Here is a 16,373-nt window from a genome sequence, read left to right on the forward strand (position 1 = left end):
ATGGTCGGGCTGTTATTCTGTGGTTCTCAGTCACTCCATCATGTCCTGCTACTGTGCCAAAAAGAAGTGAGACAGCTATAAAAACGGGTGGGCTGGATCACTCTAAGTACATGTGCATGCCACAAACCAAACAGCACCAAAAGCAATCCAAATAGCGAACCTTTCTGTCCAAAGAAGATACAATCTACAAAATTTTCAGCAGACTGAGGATTAAACTAGACGTTAACAGAAATGTGTATTTCCTGTGATTAGACTGTTAATTACAGGAGAGACAGGTGCATCTGCAATAAGACGTGCAAATTCATCACATCAGAATGCAAGAAACAGAGGTGAGAAAAGCTTATGATAGGACAGAGAAACTGTTCAAGTACATTACTTATACACCAAGGGTAAATGTTTTGATCCTAAGACGTGTGGATATATTTCTATTTCATTTTAAACGGTGTATTTGATACTTGGCAATGTTGCAATCCTAACTTTACTCAGCGAGCCTTACATCTAAAATGGATGTGCACAGGGCTGAAGTCCTATTCGGGCATTTAAAATTGAGTTAATCTGAAAGTGTGAGCAGTGGCAGAGTTCTTACTCTGCCCCTGGCTGTGGCTATTTCCAAGTGAAAAGGATGGTCTGCTATACGTGATCAGGAGCAATATTCTTCAGGATCACCAACTGCACAGAAAAACTCCATGGGTAACAGAAGTTGCCCTGTTCAGGCAGTCCTTCCCCTTGAGGAGACCACAAGAGAGGTCTGAATAAGACTTCCATTTCAAAGCAAACTCAGCTTCTTTTCCAACTATATGTGTTTAAAATTAAAATCATCAAGAACTAAAATTACGGTTGAAAAAAAGGCCTGGTATTAAACAAACAAGTAAGAAACCAGAAATATCTCTCTTCTCCATAAAACAAAGAGATAGAAACCGGACTTACTGTATTGGCAAAAGGAACACAGCTTTGATGGGAACTAATTAAGCGGTGAAATAATATATCTATGCCAACACTGAACTGAATCCCAAACATCTTTGACATCATTTCAAAATCAACACATCTGTTACTGCCAATAATGGAACAAAATGTGATTACCTAAAGAAATTTTTTAAATGAAACAAAACTAAAGAATGCAATATGAAAAGAATCCTTAACAACACCCCCCAAAAAAGAGAGAAAACAAGCAAATTATAAACTGTCTTGCAAATGTAATGGTGTCTTGTATAACCCAATTTTAATAATGCTGAGCTAGGAAGCTGAATCATCTAATTATACCGATAGAGTTAGGCAGCCAATGTTAAAAACAATGGCAACTGCTAATTAAGGAGGGAAGGGGGATTTCCATTCCCAGCCACAATCTCTGCACTAGATAATTACTTCATTTTCCTGTTTCCTTGTTGATGATGGAGAGGGTTCATGCAAAGACAGGCCCAGAAATAAAGCATCTGACTTTTCTCACCCAGCACAGAAAATGTACTACATAAATATAGGCAGCATTGCATATTCAGAAAAGTAAACATCCGGGGTAACAGGTGGGGTACAAAACGGGAGGGATATTTTGCATAACGCCCCTGACCTCTCTTTCTTGCACATGCATCAAAAACAGAATACTTACTTTCACCCACATTAATACAGGAGATGTTACTGTCAATCTATCGTTATGAACATAGACACCACCTTGAGTGCTACAAAAAACACAATAATAAATAATATTTTACAAAAACAGAATTAAGGCAATTACTGTACTTTACTTTGCATAATAAAGCCTTGTGGCACAGTGGTTAAACTTCTGTCCTGCAGCCAAAACTGTGCTCACAACCTGGGGTTCAATCCCAGGTAGCCGGCTCAAGGTTCACTCAGTCTTCCATCCGTCCAAGGTTGGTAAAATGAGGACCCATCTCGCAGGTGGGGGCATAAATAACTTGCAAACCGCCCAGAGAGTGCTTGAAGCACTATGGGGCGGTATATAAGCAGCAGGCTTTTTTTTTCTATATAGTATTTCATCATGTTATCATTTGTGGTCAAGTAACACTAGCGGTTATTAGGGCAGTTAACCTTAAAAAGCTGTAACTACTAGGAAAATGCCAGCAAAACTACCCACTCCAGTGTTACCATACACAAATACTTTTGGGTCAGAACATAGTTCTCTGACCCATTATGTAGATCAGTGGTCGGGGAACAGGGGTAAATTACCCCAATTGGGGCAAAAATGAATATCCTGGGGGTAATGAGGACGGTCGTGGCAGCGCGACCGTCCTCATTACCCCCATGCATTTTCTTTCCAACAGGCTGTGTGTAGGCGGGGATTCCATCACGGGGAGAGCGAGCCCCGGTGAAGAACTGCACAGGGCACGCGCCTGCCCTCCTCGCCTCCAAAGTGCAGGGGGAGGGTAGTGGACCGGGCCAGCTGGACTCTGCCCGGCGGAGCCCTGGTTGGGGCTCCCCTTCCTGCCCATGCCCGCCTGCCCAGTGCACTGGCGAGGAGGTCCCCTTCCCGCCTCGCCTCACCTGAGCTCATGGCCGTTGGACCTGCCGGCCCTGCAGCGCCCGCCTCCCCCTGCCAAGGACGTGCTTTCCCAGTGGTGTGGCAGGGCCAGACTGGCTGGTCGGTCCCAGGTGAGCGCAGAGGTGGGGAGGGCGGTTGGCCAGCGTCCGGATGCCAGTTTCCCCGCTTGGGCAGTGCGGCATGCGAGCAGGTCGCCCGCACGTGTGAAGTGGCCGGGATGGTCACTGGCTTTCTGCCCGGAGTCGCCCAAAAAGGGGGAGCTCAGTCAGAGATGGAGGGGGAGCCACCGCCAGCTACCTTTCTCTCGCCCTTGGCTCGGAGAAGCCGGAGCACCGGGGGGGGGGGCCTTCACCAGCTGTGCTTTTCTTCCTCTCCCCCTCCTGGTGCAGGGCTGCCGGAGGGCCCACATTGCCGCTGCCGCTCCTGCCCACAAGGCATCTGGGCCCATCAAGAAGTTCGCATTTTATCTATTTTTTAAAAGCGCATGCAAAGGAGTAATGCATGCTTTTTTATACTTGCATTTATAGTTTTGGGGCATGTCATTATTTTCAGTGGAGCGGCTAAAAATAATGTACAATTGCCTTCCTTTCAAATCAAGGGGGTAATATCAGCATATATAAATGTTTGGAGGGGGGGTAAAAGGTTAAAAAAAAGTTCCCTGACCCCTGATGTAGATGATATAAGCTGAAGCCCACCATCTATCTCATTTAGTTGCATGCATGGTTGCAAAATGCTTAACTATGTGTCCTCCTCAACAGATCCTCTGGAAATAAAGGGCACAATTTTTGCAGCCTAATCCTCATCCTATAGCACAAAACAGTTGGCATAGGACATTAAGATCAAACAGCGTTTATATATCCTTGTAACATCTGGAGGGGCCCCAAGTGGGAAACCTGTCCTCCTTTAGATCAGCCATACTCAACTTTATTTTGGCCACAGCCATATCTGAAAGAAATAGAGGCTGAATCAGGATCATATAAGTCACAGAGCAAAGCCTATAAGATGGTGTGTGAAGAATTGTTTCCAATTTGTGGCCCATTACAAATGTACCTGGACCCCTCAAGAGGGGGGCATAGGGCCCTCCACTGAGGATGGCTAAACCTAGGTGAACCTAGCAGGGTACCCCATTCTTGGTACAGAGCCTCCAAAATGCAAGAAGATGCAATGCCTTCATTTCAGACTGTGTCACACCATATACGAGCACTCGTAGAGAAAACGTACCTGAATTCTGGGAGCTCTTTGTCAAAATTAACATTATTCTCATGGATGACTCTTAGTTGTTCATCTACAGCAATTACTTTCAGCTGGAGAGAAAAAATACATCATTAATTCTAAAATGAATAGAAGTCCTCCACATGGAAGAATCAATAATTTCTATGTGATCAGTCACTGAATATACAGTACCAACTAACTGTCTCATTCTGCCTTAATCCCATTGTTCAGAAAGCGATCATTTCTGGTTAATGTTCCACTGCCTGAGTGCAAATTAGAACATCGCTAAAGACATACCGAAGTTCACATGGTCCGTTCAGAAAAACAGTGAACCATTTCCAAATCGTAGCCCTTGCCCTTTTCTTCTTCATTATGAAAGACTTCTTCCTTTTCCGAATTATTGGTATATACAGATATTTGTAACATTTTCAGTTGGTTTCAACTCAGGCCAAGGAGAATCATGTTTCTGAGCATAAACCACCTTTGTGATTTCACAAGACAGTGGAAATGTCTCCAGACTCTTCTCTCTTCCGTATTTTTTTAAAAAATATCTAATTTCCAGAGACTTTACGGCCGGTGTAAGATTTCAAGAGGCTGAAATCCAGCAGTAAGTAGCAACTACAGGGAGGTCCATTGACTCAGTGGGGATTTGGTGAAGACGACACCCAGGTAAGTGCCACTGATTCAATGGGCCTACTCTAGCCACAACTGAACTCCTGGATTTTAGCCATCAACACATCCAATCTCCAGTCCTCGCCTCTGTGACCAAAACTTTCAGAACTTTACACAGCCAGGGGAGTGGGGGGTGCCAGACAGGTTTCCCTCTGAGCATGGGCAGAGTGCCTTTTTCCTCCTTTCTCCTTCAGGCTTGACTAAGTCACAAGGCAGCCCTGGTGGTGGGAGGGAGGGAAGAAGAGGGGGAGAGAGAGAGAGAGAGACATCCTCGCATGTTAGGGGCGAGAGGGGACGAGGCGCTCGGAGCCCCCGTCGCCATGATTTCCCCTTTCCTTCCGGGCCCTCCCCTTGCCCGGGCTCGCGTCCCCAGCTTCCTAGGGCTGGGCCGGGGAGCCGGGCGACGAGCACGGCCCTCTTCGCCTGGCGAGAGCCGCGGCTTGCATTTTTCCCCCCGCCCCGCCGTCACCTGCTGCGTGCTGAAGTCCCAGCCCAGGTAGCAAGCATTTGCGGGCGCAGCCATGGCGGCGGCCTGCGCGGTTGCAGCCCCGGCCTTCCTCCTCCTCCTCCTCCTCCTGAGGAGGCCTCCAAGCCTGGGAGGAAGCAGCTCGCTCCCCGGCCTCGGTTTGGTGCGCAGGGCGAAGGAGGCCGGCCGGCCCCGGGGACATTGACCCGAGCCAGCCCCCGGGACTTCTCCGGGGAAAAGGGACCCGCCTCCGCCGGACCTCACCGGGGTCGGTCAGTCTGGCCGGACGTCCAGCGTGATGGCTACTTTTCCCCCCAGAAAAATCCTGCTTTTTTCATGATGGGCCGTTTGGGCATTTTTGCTTCCAGGCTTGATTTGATCTAGGAGTCACTTGAGCATTTACACTCTTTATCTATCTATCTATCTATCTATCTATCTATCTATCTATCTATCTATCTATCTATTATTATTATTATTATTATTATTATTATTATTATTATTATTATTATTATTATTATTATTATTATTATTATTATTATTATTATTATTATTATTATTAACCCCATCATGGGCTGTGATCAAAAACATCACTGCCAGAATTGGGGCTTCCAGGTTCAAAAGTGGAAGGGAGCGTTAATAACCAAGGTGCTTAGATTCTGACATCCTTTTAGTTTGTTTATATCATCATGCATGCCACCTTTATATGCAAAACGCCTAAAAAAAAGATGACTAGCAAGGACACTCATAAAAATATAATGCAGCGTTTGCAATCAAATGCCAAGCAGTGGGCATGCATTAAAACTTCTCTAAAACTGTGTTTCTAGTTTTATTGTCAGCTTGACGGGTGTTTTTAAATAGGTGTGTTAAATAAATCTAATGGCTTGATGGAGTGAATTTTTTTAGTTTTTCCTAAAAGGATACTAGACACACCAGAACCCAGTGGGCTTCATTTTCTTCCATGTTGGCGTATGGCAGAATCCCCATGCATCACACCTGTCGACCAATCTCAAGTTTCCAAGAAAGACCAATTAATGCCCCGGAAAATGAAACAGAACATGTCTGTTGTTCACTAATGTCAAAAGATTGGATATACTTGCAATTATAGAGTTGGCAGAATTAATATCAAATGAACTCGGCAAGACCAGCAGGACAAATACCCCATGACTCTATCATGTAATTATAAGTGTTACCAAAAAATAATCACAATATCTATGTATGGAGTAATAAAGAATAAAATAATAGGTATAGTAATATACCCTGTTTCCCCAAAAATAAGACCTAACCTGAAAATAAGCCTTAGTATGATTTTTCAGGATGCTTGTAATATATGCCCTACCCCAAAAATAAGCCCTAGTTAGGTGAAACCCCGCCCTCCACCATTTTGCAGCAACCAGATGATGACATGACTGTATCTGAATAAACGTAGATTGTTGTACATGGAAGAAAAAAATAAAACATCCCCTGAAAATAAGTCCTACTGCATTTTGTGGAGCAAAAGTTAACATAAGACCCTGTTTTATTTTCGGGAAAACACGGTAGAATGGAAGAATTTCTATTACAAGAACTGCAAAAATGCTTATTAAATATGTGAGCAGAAGGTATTTACCTGTCTGCTCAGAAGTCCCATCAAATTGTGGCCCTGGGTGCCAGATGGGCAGTATATAAATCAAATAAATAAATAAAATTCAAATACACTTACAGCTGGGTGGATGTGTACAAAGCAACTACAGTACGATATTGACTACATCCAAGAGCTTTTAACCTAGTGAACATGGCTATGCACACAGATAACTAAAACCTGAAAAGGCATCCACACACAGATCTTGTCTCCCATCATACTTTGCCACATATAGTATGGCTGTTGTATTGTACATACAGAGATATGCTTGTTTTTTGTCTAGAGTGAAAGAATTTCTCTTAAGAAAGGTCACTCGTCATCTTATGCCTATGCTGGCTCACAGCTCGGTTTCTTAAAGTTTGCTTCATCCATTACTGTATTACCTTTTAAATAACATTTCTCCACCTGTGCGGCTGCATGCATATTACAGCGGACTGAGCAGTTCTTTTTATAATGCACGTGAGTCTTGTCAAACTCTGCTTGATAAATAATGTTAACTGATTAGAAGTTATCTAGTATACTTCACTGATAGAAGTATTATGCCAGCTTTCCAGACGCCTTCTGCAAAAACAAGCTGATAACCTAGCCGGTAAGCTGTGTTAGGGTGTCGTAGCAAAGGGGAAGTGTGTTTGGACACACAAAAGCTTATGAAAACTAAAAAAAAAACAGTCACGGATCTATCCAGCAGTTTATAGTGTCTGCAAGCACATTACAGAATGTAATCGCTAATTACTGATTATAATCACAGTAACAACATTGTAACACTAAAATGGAGAAAATTAGGTATAATAGCAGGCAAAGTGAAAACCTCCTCACATACAACAGTATAGCTTTAAGGATTACTCTTGCCACAAAAAACCAACATCTCCCAGCCTTTTGTGTACTTGGCTGTATTCAATGAGGTTTTGAATTTCACTGTCGATTTTGGCAAGGCTTCCTCCCTTTGGCCTTAAGTCAACATCAGTTCCAGTTGAACAGTTCTTGTCAACTAAGCCTGCGTTCAGAGGTTTGGGACACAGTGGATGTATCCGAAGCAAAGTTGATATCTGGCTTGATTGAGATCAGCGGCCAGGTACTAAGGGAGACCCATTCAATGCAAGAAAACTATTGTTTTGCATGTGACCGTTTCAGATGTTACCAACACCGTTTCCTTTTTGGCAAGCATTATGAAGGAAGTGCTTTGCTTCTGCCTGATTTTGTCTTTCTTATGGGAACAGATGGTGAAGGCTTATAAATATATGAGTGGTATTTTCTTAGTGACTCATCCATCAAAGCAACGAGCCTCAGACTGTTCCGGGCAGCCGACCAAGATGGACGTAAGCATACTTGAAGAGCAGTACGACTGTCTAAAGCAGAAGCAAAAGCTGCAGACACACATTATTATATTTAAAACAGGTACGTTTTAGACTTTTAGAATGAAACTTTGAAAACCAGGGGACCCCGACACTCTTCTAAATCTTCATTGGTTTTTAAATGTTAGGAAATTGTAGACACCATGAAAGCAAACTGCAGAAGAGGGTGTTCTCATCATAAACAATTTTGTGGCACCTTAAAGGCTGGCAGATGTAGTGTGGCATGTACCGTACATCTGTTACTCTGTGAGGTGCCATAAGAGTTATTATGGTGTTTGGTATAACAGATGGATATCCCAATCCTGTACGTGTTTTCTCAAAAGTAAGCCCCACAATGTTGAATTGAGCTTACTTCCTGGTAAGTGTGCCTGGAGTTACAATTTCTGATATTGTGTTATACCACTATGTACATTCGCAATAGGTGATGACCCAGAAATCAGATGAGAATTGTTCCTTAATATTGTGGGGGAGGGAAATTAAAGTTTCTTAAGGGAAAAGGTAGTTTTCAACATATTTATTAAATGTGGACTCAGCCACAGCTTCACAAAAAGCCACAATTAAATTCAGTATTCATTATTTTCTCCATAACTTTTTCTAGGCTGATGTTAAACTAGACAAGAAAAGGCGGGGGGAGAATGATTGAATATCTGTAGTTGGTAACCATGTTTAATTAAACTAGACTACATAAGGTGCGAAACAGATCTGCAGTTGCAGGGGCTATTGAAACCAAGATATGCGAATGACTGACCCACATTTTGAAAATATAAAAGTCAGCAGGTGTTCAGATTTTGTCTTCAGTAATAAGGAAAGCACATGTTAAACAGATTAATACAATACGTGTGATTCCTCTGGATCAGGGATGTTGCATGTAGAGAACTGTTAGTCTCTGAAAGTCAGAGAAACAACAATGAAGCTTTCCAAATTAATTCAGGTTCAAAGGCTTATGTTTTCAGTGACAAGAGGGATACCATTCTGGAAGAAGAAGAAAAACTTGAAGGTCAAGATCCTCATTACACCAGACAAGGAGGTCAATTCCTTTGGATTCCTCCGGGTCTTATAGCTAGAGATTAGAAATTTACTTTTGGGGATTAATTAATATGATGATACATGGAAACCACCTGTAACTCAGAACCCCAATTGCTCAATTACAGTATACACATTGTTATATTAATTCTGAAAAATAACTTTCCAAGCTCCGCTTACCTCCCAGTAAAAGGGAAATGTGGATCAAGCTGTTCTTTTTCACTAGCAATGTTTGATCCAATACCTATCAAGGGTTTCCGGGGGGGAGGGATGATTGTTATTTCCAGATGGATGGTTCCCCATGCTAGCAATCCAAACACACAGTGGAGCTATTCCAACTTTTATCTTTGACAGATTTTCTTTTGTAAGAAAATGACAGAAAAAGCACGGGGAAAGAGAGGATGGTTACAACTGAAATATGAGACTGGCCCTCTATAAAATTTAGTAAATTAGTCAGGATTGATACTGGGGGAAGCTTTATCTGACAACATTGTAGACTTGCTGATCAAGTCAATGATCTAAAGTGAGTTGACAAGATTTCCCATTTCCTAGTGTAACAAAAGCAGCAGTTTTACACACACACACAAACATACAAACAAACACATACACAAACCACTAGGTGGTTGGAGTCTCTAATTTGTAGCAAATCAGTTGTATCAAGTGCCTGACTATAATTATCTAAAAATATGGCTAATGATATGCTATAGATTATTGTTTCCATCTTCCATTAGTCTGCTTTGTATCTAAAGTTAATCTAAACTCTGATGTTGTCCACAATCATTCTAGGGTCGCTCTGGATCATTCTGTTACTTTTTACCACAGGTTTGAATAACTCAACCTGGCATTGGCTTTCACATATGGGGGAACACATTTATTGGGTCATGCCAGTGCCAGCTGTCCATACACATCCAGAATTGTTCCCAAGGGTCTCCCACTCAGCTCAGATGCCCATCTCCTTTTGTCTGTCTCAGGCATGTCCAGATTCGCTCTTGTGGTCGAAATAAGCTGAGGTTGGGGGGGAGAAGCAATATACCATTTTGTGGTGATCCTCGCATCTAAATGGCGTAAAGAGAGAGGGGCAAGCTACACATGGAGGTGCAAGGGGAGAAAAAGCAGACGATCAGAAAGAGAGGCACCCAATTCACATTTGGCTATACCAACTTTAGAGAGGGGGAGGAGGGAGGGAGGGATGGGAGAGACAGGAGCAGGACACAGGGTATGTGTACACACACACACACACACACACACACACACACAAAAAGAAGAGATGAGGATTGTTTGGAGGGAACAAAGTAGATTAAAAAGGAAAAACGTATGTGCATCCACATGAGACGTCCCCAGCAGGATCTCGATCTGTGCAAAAATAAGAGACTTTTAACGCTTCGCTGTAGAGCCACACACCCCTCTCTGTTCAAACTCTGCCTTCCAGCCGTGCTCACCTTTTCCACCTCTCTTTTCCACGCAGCAGACAAATCCTCAACTAAAAAAAAATTCATTTTCTTAAGGGTTCAATTTGCCGATATCCTGAAGCAGATCATGCATTAAGCCCTTTGCAATACTGGAAATTCAAAGCGGAAGGAGCTTTGACAGGTCCAAAGGGCCAGTTTTAGACCACTCCCAGCAACCGCACACACTGAACTAAACTGGTGCACACCAGCCGGCACCAAAAAAGTAGAAGCCAGTGGCAGGGGCTTTACAAAGGTGTGGGTTACTGGGGTGTCCCGGGGGCAGATTGGAGCAAATTGGTCTGCTTGTCATGTGAGCAATGCAAAAATTAGGGGTCCAGTCTGCAGCGCACCAAACAAGAGGGGCAAATGCAGGTCTCAAGAATTTAATTTCCTTTTTTGGTCCTTTCTCTTCTTGTTTTACTCAGCCACCATTCCCAACTCTGAAAGTTTTTTACCCCAACACTTTCCCATTTTTATATGATTATTTGCATGTTTACTTCTATGCTCTGCTGCAAAAGGGATAATATTTTAAAAAATAAAAAAAATAAGTAGACCATAGGAACAGTTTATATTTTTCCCATCATCTCCCCCATCTACTTTGCTCTCTCTTCTGCTTTAAGCCAACCCACTAGTCTCAGACCTTCAGTTTTGCTTGTTTTAGTTCTTATTTTTGCACTATTTGTGCAAAAGCAATTTTAAAAAGGAGAATGCAGGAACAGCTGCTAATCCCAAGAAAACTACATAGAGGTGGCAGTAAGTCATGGAGGGATGGCAGCTAACCAGCAGAAAAATGTCCATAGGGAAACTTTGTCAAATGACACCCAGCCGCAAAGTGCATGCACGGATCAGCAAGCTTTAACACAAGTACTTGGATCCACATGGTCAGATCATACACTAGAGCAAATACACCACTACCCCAGGGGTGATGATGTGAGAAACCCCAGAAGGCAAGTTCATTTTTAAACTCCATTTTGATTCTGTTGCCCTAATTTCAGCCTTCTGTAGTGTGCAAGTCACTTAAAACAAATGCAAATTTTGCCTGCACTATCCTGCCCTGTTTGTCTTGTGGACACTGCAAAAAACAGTGCCTTAGGTCCATCAGTCACTATTTTGCACCTACTGTTGGTTGATGGCCGTGAAGCATCCAGTGGACTTTATTTATTTATTTTATTAGACTTCTACCCCGCCCATCTAGACCAAAGGCCTACTCTTTAGAAAGTATATCCTTCAGGACTTAAGTTAAACTTCTGTCTGAAAATAAATGTTAAATTTCAGTGATACAGCCAATGCAATATTTATTGATAACTAGTTCCGTAATCTTTAATCATTTTAGATTGCAGTTCTCTTAATATTTGTTCAGAGCAAGCTCCTTTGAAGTAAAATGCGCTAGAGTCAAGATTGCTTCAAGAACATGACTTCTGGCTGGAGTTCACCTTGAAGTTTTATTGAATGTTACCGTGAAGGGCGACTATGTGAAAACAAGGTGCTGTGGCAGCTCCTGTAATTTTAATGTGTAACTAGGAGAGAATGTTTTACTTTGAATTACTGGTTATCAAATCATGTCATCGTGAGCCTTTCTAACCAACATATTCGGGACTTCTGAAGCATAATGATACAAAATGATAGAGCAGAACCAACTCAAGGTATTTTGGTGCCTGAAGTGGAAAAGCCAAATGTCATAGACTGCCCAGTGATAAACATGAGTTGAAAATCCATTGGGACTTTTTTTTTCTGCACAAGGCCCACATGAGATCAAAGGGAGTTACCTAACAGGTCTCGTACTCTTATGTAGCTCCCATTTTGATGAAGTTTCCGCCCAGCGAAGGTTCTGTGGCACTGTTTACGGTCCATTGGACCTGTCTGTCTCTTATTCTTTAATGAGTTGCTTTTTAAAATTTCCATAGAAGAGATTATGGAAAGGCAACCAATAAATTTTACCAGATTACCTGAAGAAATTCAATTTAATATTTTGACTGAACAATATGGTAAAGGTGATAGATGACCTAAATCGATTTATTTGCCAGCAGTCATACCCAGGTTTACCCAAAAGCTCTTTTTACCTCCTTGCAGCCTCTTCTCCTGAATAAGAACTCCAAGATGGTTGAGAAAGACATAGGGTGACTGGTTGGTAAGGAAGACTTCAGGCACATTGAAATAAATTAGTCTGCCATACAATCCCTAATGAGATTACTGCAGCCTACAGCCATAGCCTGCAGTAAATAGACTAAATCCATTAACGTGTTTTAAAACATTTTAATAAACACAAGGTGCCCAGCCTTAGGACCATCTTAGTATTATGGCAAGTAGAGATGTACAGATGTGTGTGGGCTTTCTTTTACTGTAACTCTTAGGACTGCCTTGGCAGCAAATTTCCCTGGTAAATTCTGGCAGTTCTAGTCCACAAACACAAATCTGCTTTTGGGAGGCAGCCTGTGTTTGTGAGCCCCAGGATAGGGCAGAAACTTTCAATACCACTGATTTGTCACCAGCAGTCCTGGTCCTAGCAGCCAGACTATTGATGGCAATTTCTGAGTATTGTCCTCCATCCCCTTCCAGTCCTGAGGTTCCAAAAGGTGTCCCCAGGTCAAAATGCATCCAGGCAAATGAAGAACACAACATCCTATGGAGAATTCCATAGTTTAGCAATGTGTTGTGTATTGCCATATTAGGGCATGGGGAGAAAACATTATTCCTACAGACTTTGTCCACACTCTCATGATAGGTACATGATTTAAGAAAACTGTAATGATATGCACATAGGCAGGTAACAAATCTGATCCATGTAAGCTCTTTCTGCCTTGTTCACCAGTTTGACACAACACATGCTGTTGTTGCAAGTGAGATATCAATAGTGTACTTTTGCTGAGTCCTGCTGCTTCTGCAGCTCCCTGCCCACCTTAAGAGCAAATTTTTAAAGTTTATCAAGAAGGGGTTGAAATGGACATTCCACTTTTAATGGTGTTGGACACTAAAGTTCACCACTGCCTCTTGGGTACAGTTTTGTGGTCCAGAAATTTGAGCTCCTCCTCTTGTTCAACGTATTATCATCATGACAGCAAATTGTGAGAAACCCAATTTGTGATACTGAAAATAATATGGAGATATGCATTTTCTTTGCAGGTGAAAGTGAGACAGTTCCCAGAGAGTCCATGGTCAATGCTGTTGTGATTAACAAGAAAATAAGAAAAGCACATGCAGTTAAACAATCTTTTTCCACCAGAGACGTCTGCCTTGAGTTACCCAGCAGCAGAAATATACATGAGAATTCCCCATGGCGTGTACATTTGGAGCTCCACCGTCTCACACAAGGAAAAGAGCCTCAGAAAGTTCCCTGTGATATTGTCCAAAATAAGAATGAAGAGATTCACACTGACAATCAAATACCATCTCAGAAGAGTGAAGAACCATGTGAAGAATTATTTGAAAGTACCGAACTATCCACTGGATTATTGAATAAGCAGGAAAACTTGATTCTTCTTGGGGGAAAAGACAGCTCCAATTCATCTTTGGCACCAGTTACTTCACCTATTTGGACACATTCACAAAATTCAACCCCCAAATGGACAGCAACTTCCAATAAGCTATGTTATTACCCATTTCCTCAGAAAAAAAATCACAAGATTTCTGAAGCTGCAAAAAGAGTTGGACTTTATGTTTCCCACTGAGAACACTAAGAATCGGTTCACACAGCCAGATTCCCCATGTTTAAGTAACGGCATGTTTCTGCTAGGCACAGGTATGACTGTAATTTGACGGAACAAAACATAACTAGGCCAGCCCTATAGTCATGAGAGCTGCTATGGTTGTACCCATGTGCAGCAGTGTAGTCCACACAAATGTTCCCCCATGTGCACCTGGCTAGCCAACAGAAGCCATCACAATTGATCAGGTGTGTAGAAAATCTGTTTTCAGCTTTCAACAGAGAAAGTAAATTTGCTGCACCCGTATCCTTCAACTTGCATATAGTTTCTATTAAGGAAAAATTACAAAAATGTCTTTGCTTCTTTTTTCAGCCCAGTTTCCCTTTTTTTAAAGAAGAGGGAGTTTTCCACTTAGGTTTGTGGAATAAGAAACAAAGGAAAGTTTGTAACCAAGGAAAGTAGAAGGTATAATAGGAACTATATTTCAGATATTGTTGTGTGGACTCCTTCCACTTCAGTAGCTGGAATTATTGAAATTCCTCTTCCATGGCCAGTCTCTAATACTGTCTGTCAGGGTCAGCTAGTTCTGGAACAAGAGAAATATGTGAACTCTCACAAATATTTTACCAAATAGTGTTGATTTGCATGCAAAACAACAATTGCTTAAAAATCTGTTTCGCATTAAGTAGTAGTATCTAGGTTTGTGTAAAATGTGCTTTGAAGGTTCATTGTGAGAAAAAAGTTTAGCCCTGTAATTTCAATTGCCTTTTGGTGCCTTAAAAGCATCAAATGATGATGATTAATGTGACTTGTTCAAAACAAAAAGATGAACAAGCCACATCTTTGTTCTAATCCAGTTGGGTAAGTCTAATTAGTCATATATACAAGCCAAAAGTGGACCTCTACATGTCCTCTTTATGTTTTCAAGGTATAATTGTTAAAATTGCTCTTTTTTGGTGACATTATGTTAGATTTATTTAAATCAAATGTTGGAGTTAAGAGAGGAAGCACAGTTGTATAACATACACATTTACCTAGGAATAAGCCATATAGATCTCAGCAAAAGTTATATCAGAGTATATGGTTTATATTAACTATACAGATGTAGAGCTGTGCTGTTAATTAGCTGTTCTGACCTGGTGATCTAGGGTGCCATTTGTAAAGCAATAGGAAAAAGGATTATTAGTGTATATTGCTTTGAATATACTTTTACTGAAATAAATTACATTTTTCCTACATATTTCTAATATTAGTGAATGAAGCTTATCAATGACACCATGCTTAGTATTATTCCTAGGATTAAATATAGTAAATACAAAGTATGTTCCCTACTTACTTTTTCCAACATCATTTCTTTGCTGTGGTTCAGAGAGCACATATGGGGCCTTTTTTTTTTCTTTTGCATCACTGAAATAAATTAATTGCTATGTAACATGATTTTTCAGTTCATGTAACTTGACTTTCCCCTTATAGAAATGCTGCAATTTTCTGTTAAAAAAAAATTAGAAATACGTTTCTGTATTACACTACACTGCATCCATAGCAGCTGCTTTGTTTGCTGTTTGTTAGCATAATCTGTTCCGAGAGCTGCCACTGAAGTTAAATTAAAAAAGAGATTGTTTTTGCTTTTCCATGTATAAATTGATGAGGACCCCTAGGTTGCATTCCAATATAGGAGCAATCCATGGTTTATGATTAATAAATTGTACATAAATTAGACTTGACACATTCACCCTTCCTCTTATTACAAACCAAAACAGAAGTTTAAAATGTCTTCCATACATAGAAGCTTGGGGAAGCCAAGGTTACTTCTCAATACAACAAACAAGGGTTTGTTGTTATGTCTGTATGAGACCTTAGGAGATCACACTAACTGCTGTTCTTGGGGAAAAATATGTGCAATATTTCCAGTTGCTACTGTATTTCACATGTTCCCAGCTCAGAAACTGAATTTCACATCACTATAATTAGGAGGTAATGTTCAAGAAAACTGGGAGATGGTGATGATAATTAATAATAATAATAATAATAATCATCATCATCATCATCATCATAATCGTCCTCATCGTCGTCATCTTATAACTGCAGAACCCTGTGGATTATTGAGTCCAGCCCCTTTCAAGGAGGCATAGCAGGAATTGAATTTACAATCTCTTGCTCTGCAGCCAGAAGCCTAAACCACTAAGTAATCCAGCAGTTCATCCTGCTGTCCATTTACTATTTAGTGCTCTACTTTTAGTGAGTTGGGCTTGAGGGGTACACAACACATACATTCTCTTGCAGTAGCTGTTCTGCATGTTCCCAAAGCAACACACAGTGCTGGTGGAAGCAAACTCCAAATTACTTTTCTTCTTTTTATATTCTGTGGTATTTTCTCATCTGTCATCAGTTCTGTGATTTTCCCAGATAGCTTGGGTGTGACTCCTGCAAATATTTTCAGTTCCTTTCTA

General features: G+C 41.4%; 2 protein-coding genes across 11 annotated transcripts in view; one reads left to right on the plus strand and one right to left on the minus strand.

The window, feature by feature from the left end:
* The window catches only part of XYLB (xylulokinase), an 88,484-nt gene extending 83,296 nt beyond the window's left edge, over positions 1 to 5,188 (minus strand). Inside the window, exons 1-3 of one of the 6 annotated variants that reach the window (XR_012088187.2) lie at positions 4,845 to 5,188; positions 3,713 to 3,795; positions 1,601 to 1,670 (exon numbers count right to left, since the gene is read on the minus strand). Coding sequence is in view for 5 of the 6 variants with exons in the window: in XM_020779774.3 (XP_020635433.3) it covers positions 1,601 to 1,670; positions 3,713 to 3,795; positions 4,845 to 4,898 (207 nt within the window). In the remaining variant the exon portion in view is untranslated. Of the gene's footprint in view, positions 1 to 1,600; positions 1,671 to 3,712; positions 3,796 to 4,000; positions 4,153 to 4,844 lie in introns of those variants that run through there. The other 5 variants (XM_020779774.3, XM_020779773.3, XM_073002845.2 and 2 more) reach the window with 5 other exon arrangements.
* On the plus strand, positions 4,246 to 15,642 carry C6H9orf152 (chromosome 6 C9orf152 homolog). Of its 5 annotated transcripts, none has more exons than XM_073002848.2 (3): positions 4,246 to 4,372; positions 7,717 to 7,854; positions 13,403 to 15,642. In XM_073002848.2, the coding sequence occupies exons 2-3, from the start codon at positions 7,770 to 7,772 to the stop codon at positions 13,945 to 13,947; spliced, it is 630 nt and encodes a 209-aa protein (XP_072858949.2). In that variant the 5' UTR covers positions 4,246 to 4,372; positions 7,717 to 7,769; the 3' UTR covers positions 13,948 to 15,642. The 5 variants fall into 5 exon arrangements, with proteins under 5 accessions (XP_072858949.2, XP_072858948.2, XP_020635436.3 ...); XM_073002847.2 differs by having other exon boundaries at positions 4,250 to 4,372; positions 7,677 to 7,854; XM_020779777.3 differs by lacking the exon at positions 4,246 to 4,372 and adding an exon at positions 5,473 to 6,918 and having other exon boundaries at positions 7,677 to 7,854.
* The last annotated feature ends 731 nt before the right edge of the window (positions 15,643 to 16,373 follow it).

Source organism: Pogona vitticeps, chromosome 6 (assembly GCF_051106095.1).
Source record: "Pogona vitticeps strain Pit_001003342236 chromosome 6, PviZW2.1, whole genome shotgun sequence".
NCBI lineage: Eukaryota > Metazoa > Chordata > Lepidosauria > Squamata > Agamidae > Pogona > Pogona vitticeps.

Excerpts from the sequence above, each read along its gene's own strand:
- C6H9orf152 (XM_020779776.3), top strand. The coding sequence starts at position 7,626 with ATGAAGGAAGTGCTTTGCTTCTGCCTGATTTTGTCTTTCTTATGGGAA. Across the intron at positions 7,855-13,402 it reads CATTATTATATTTAAAACAG|GTGAAAGTGAGACAGTTCCC; the intron begins GTACGTTTTAGA and ends TTTTCTTTGCAG.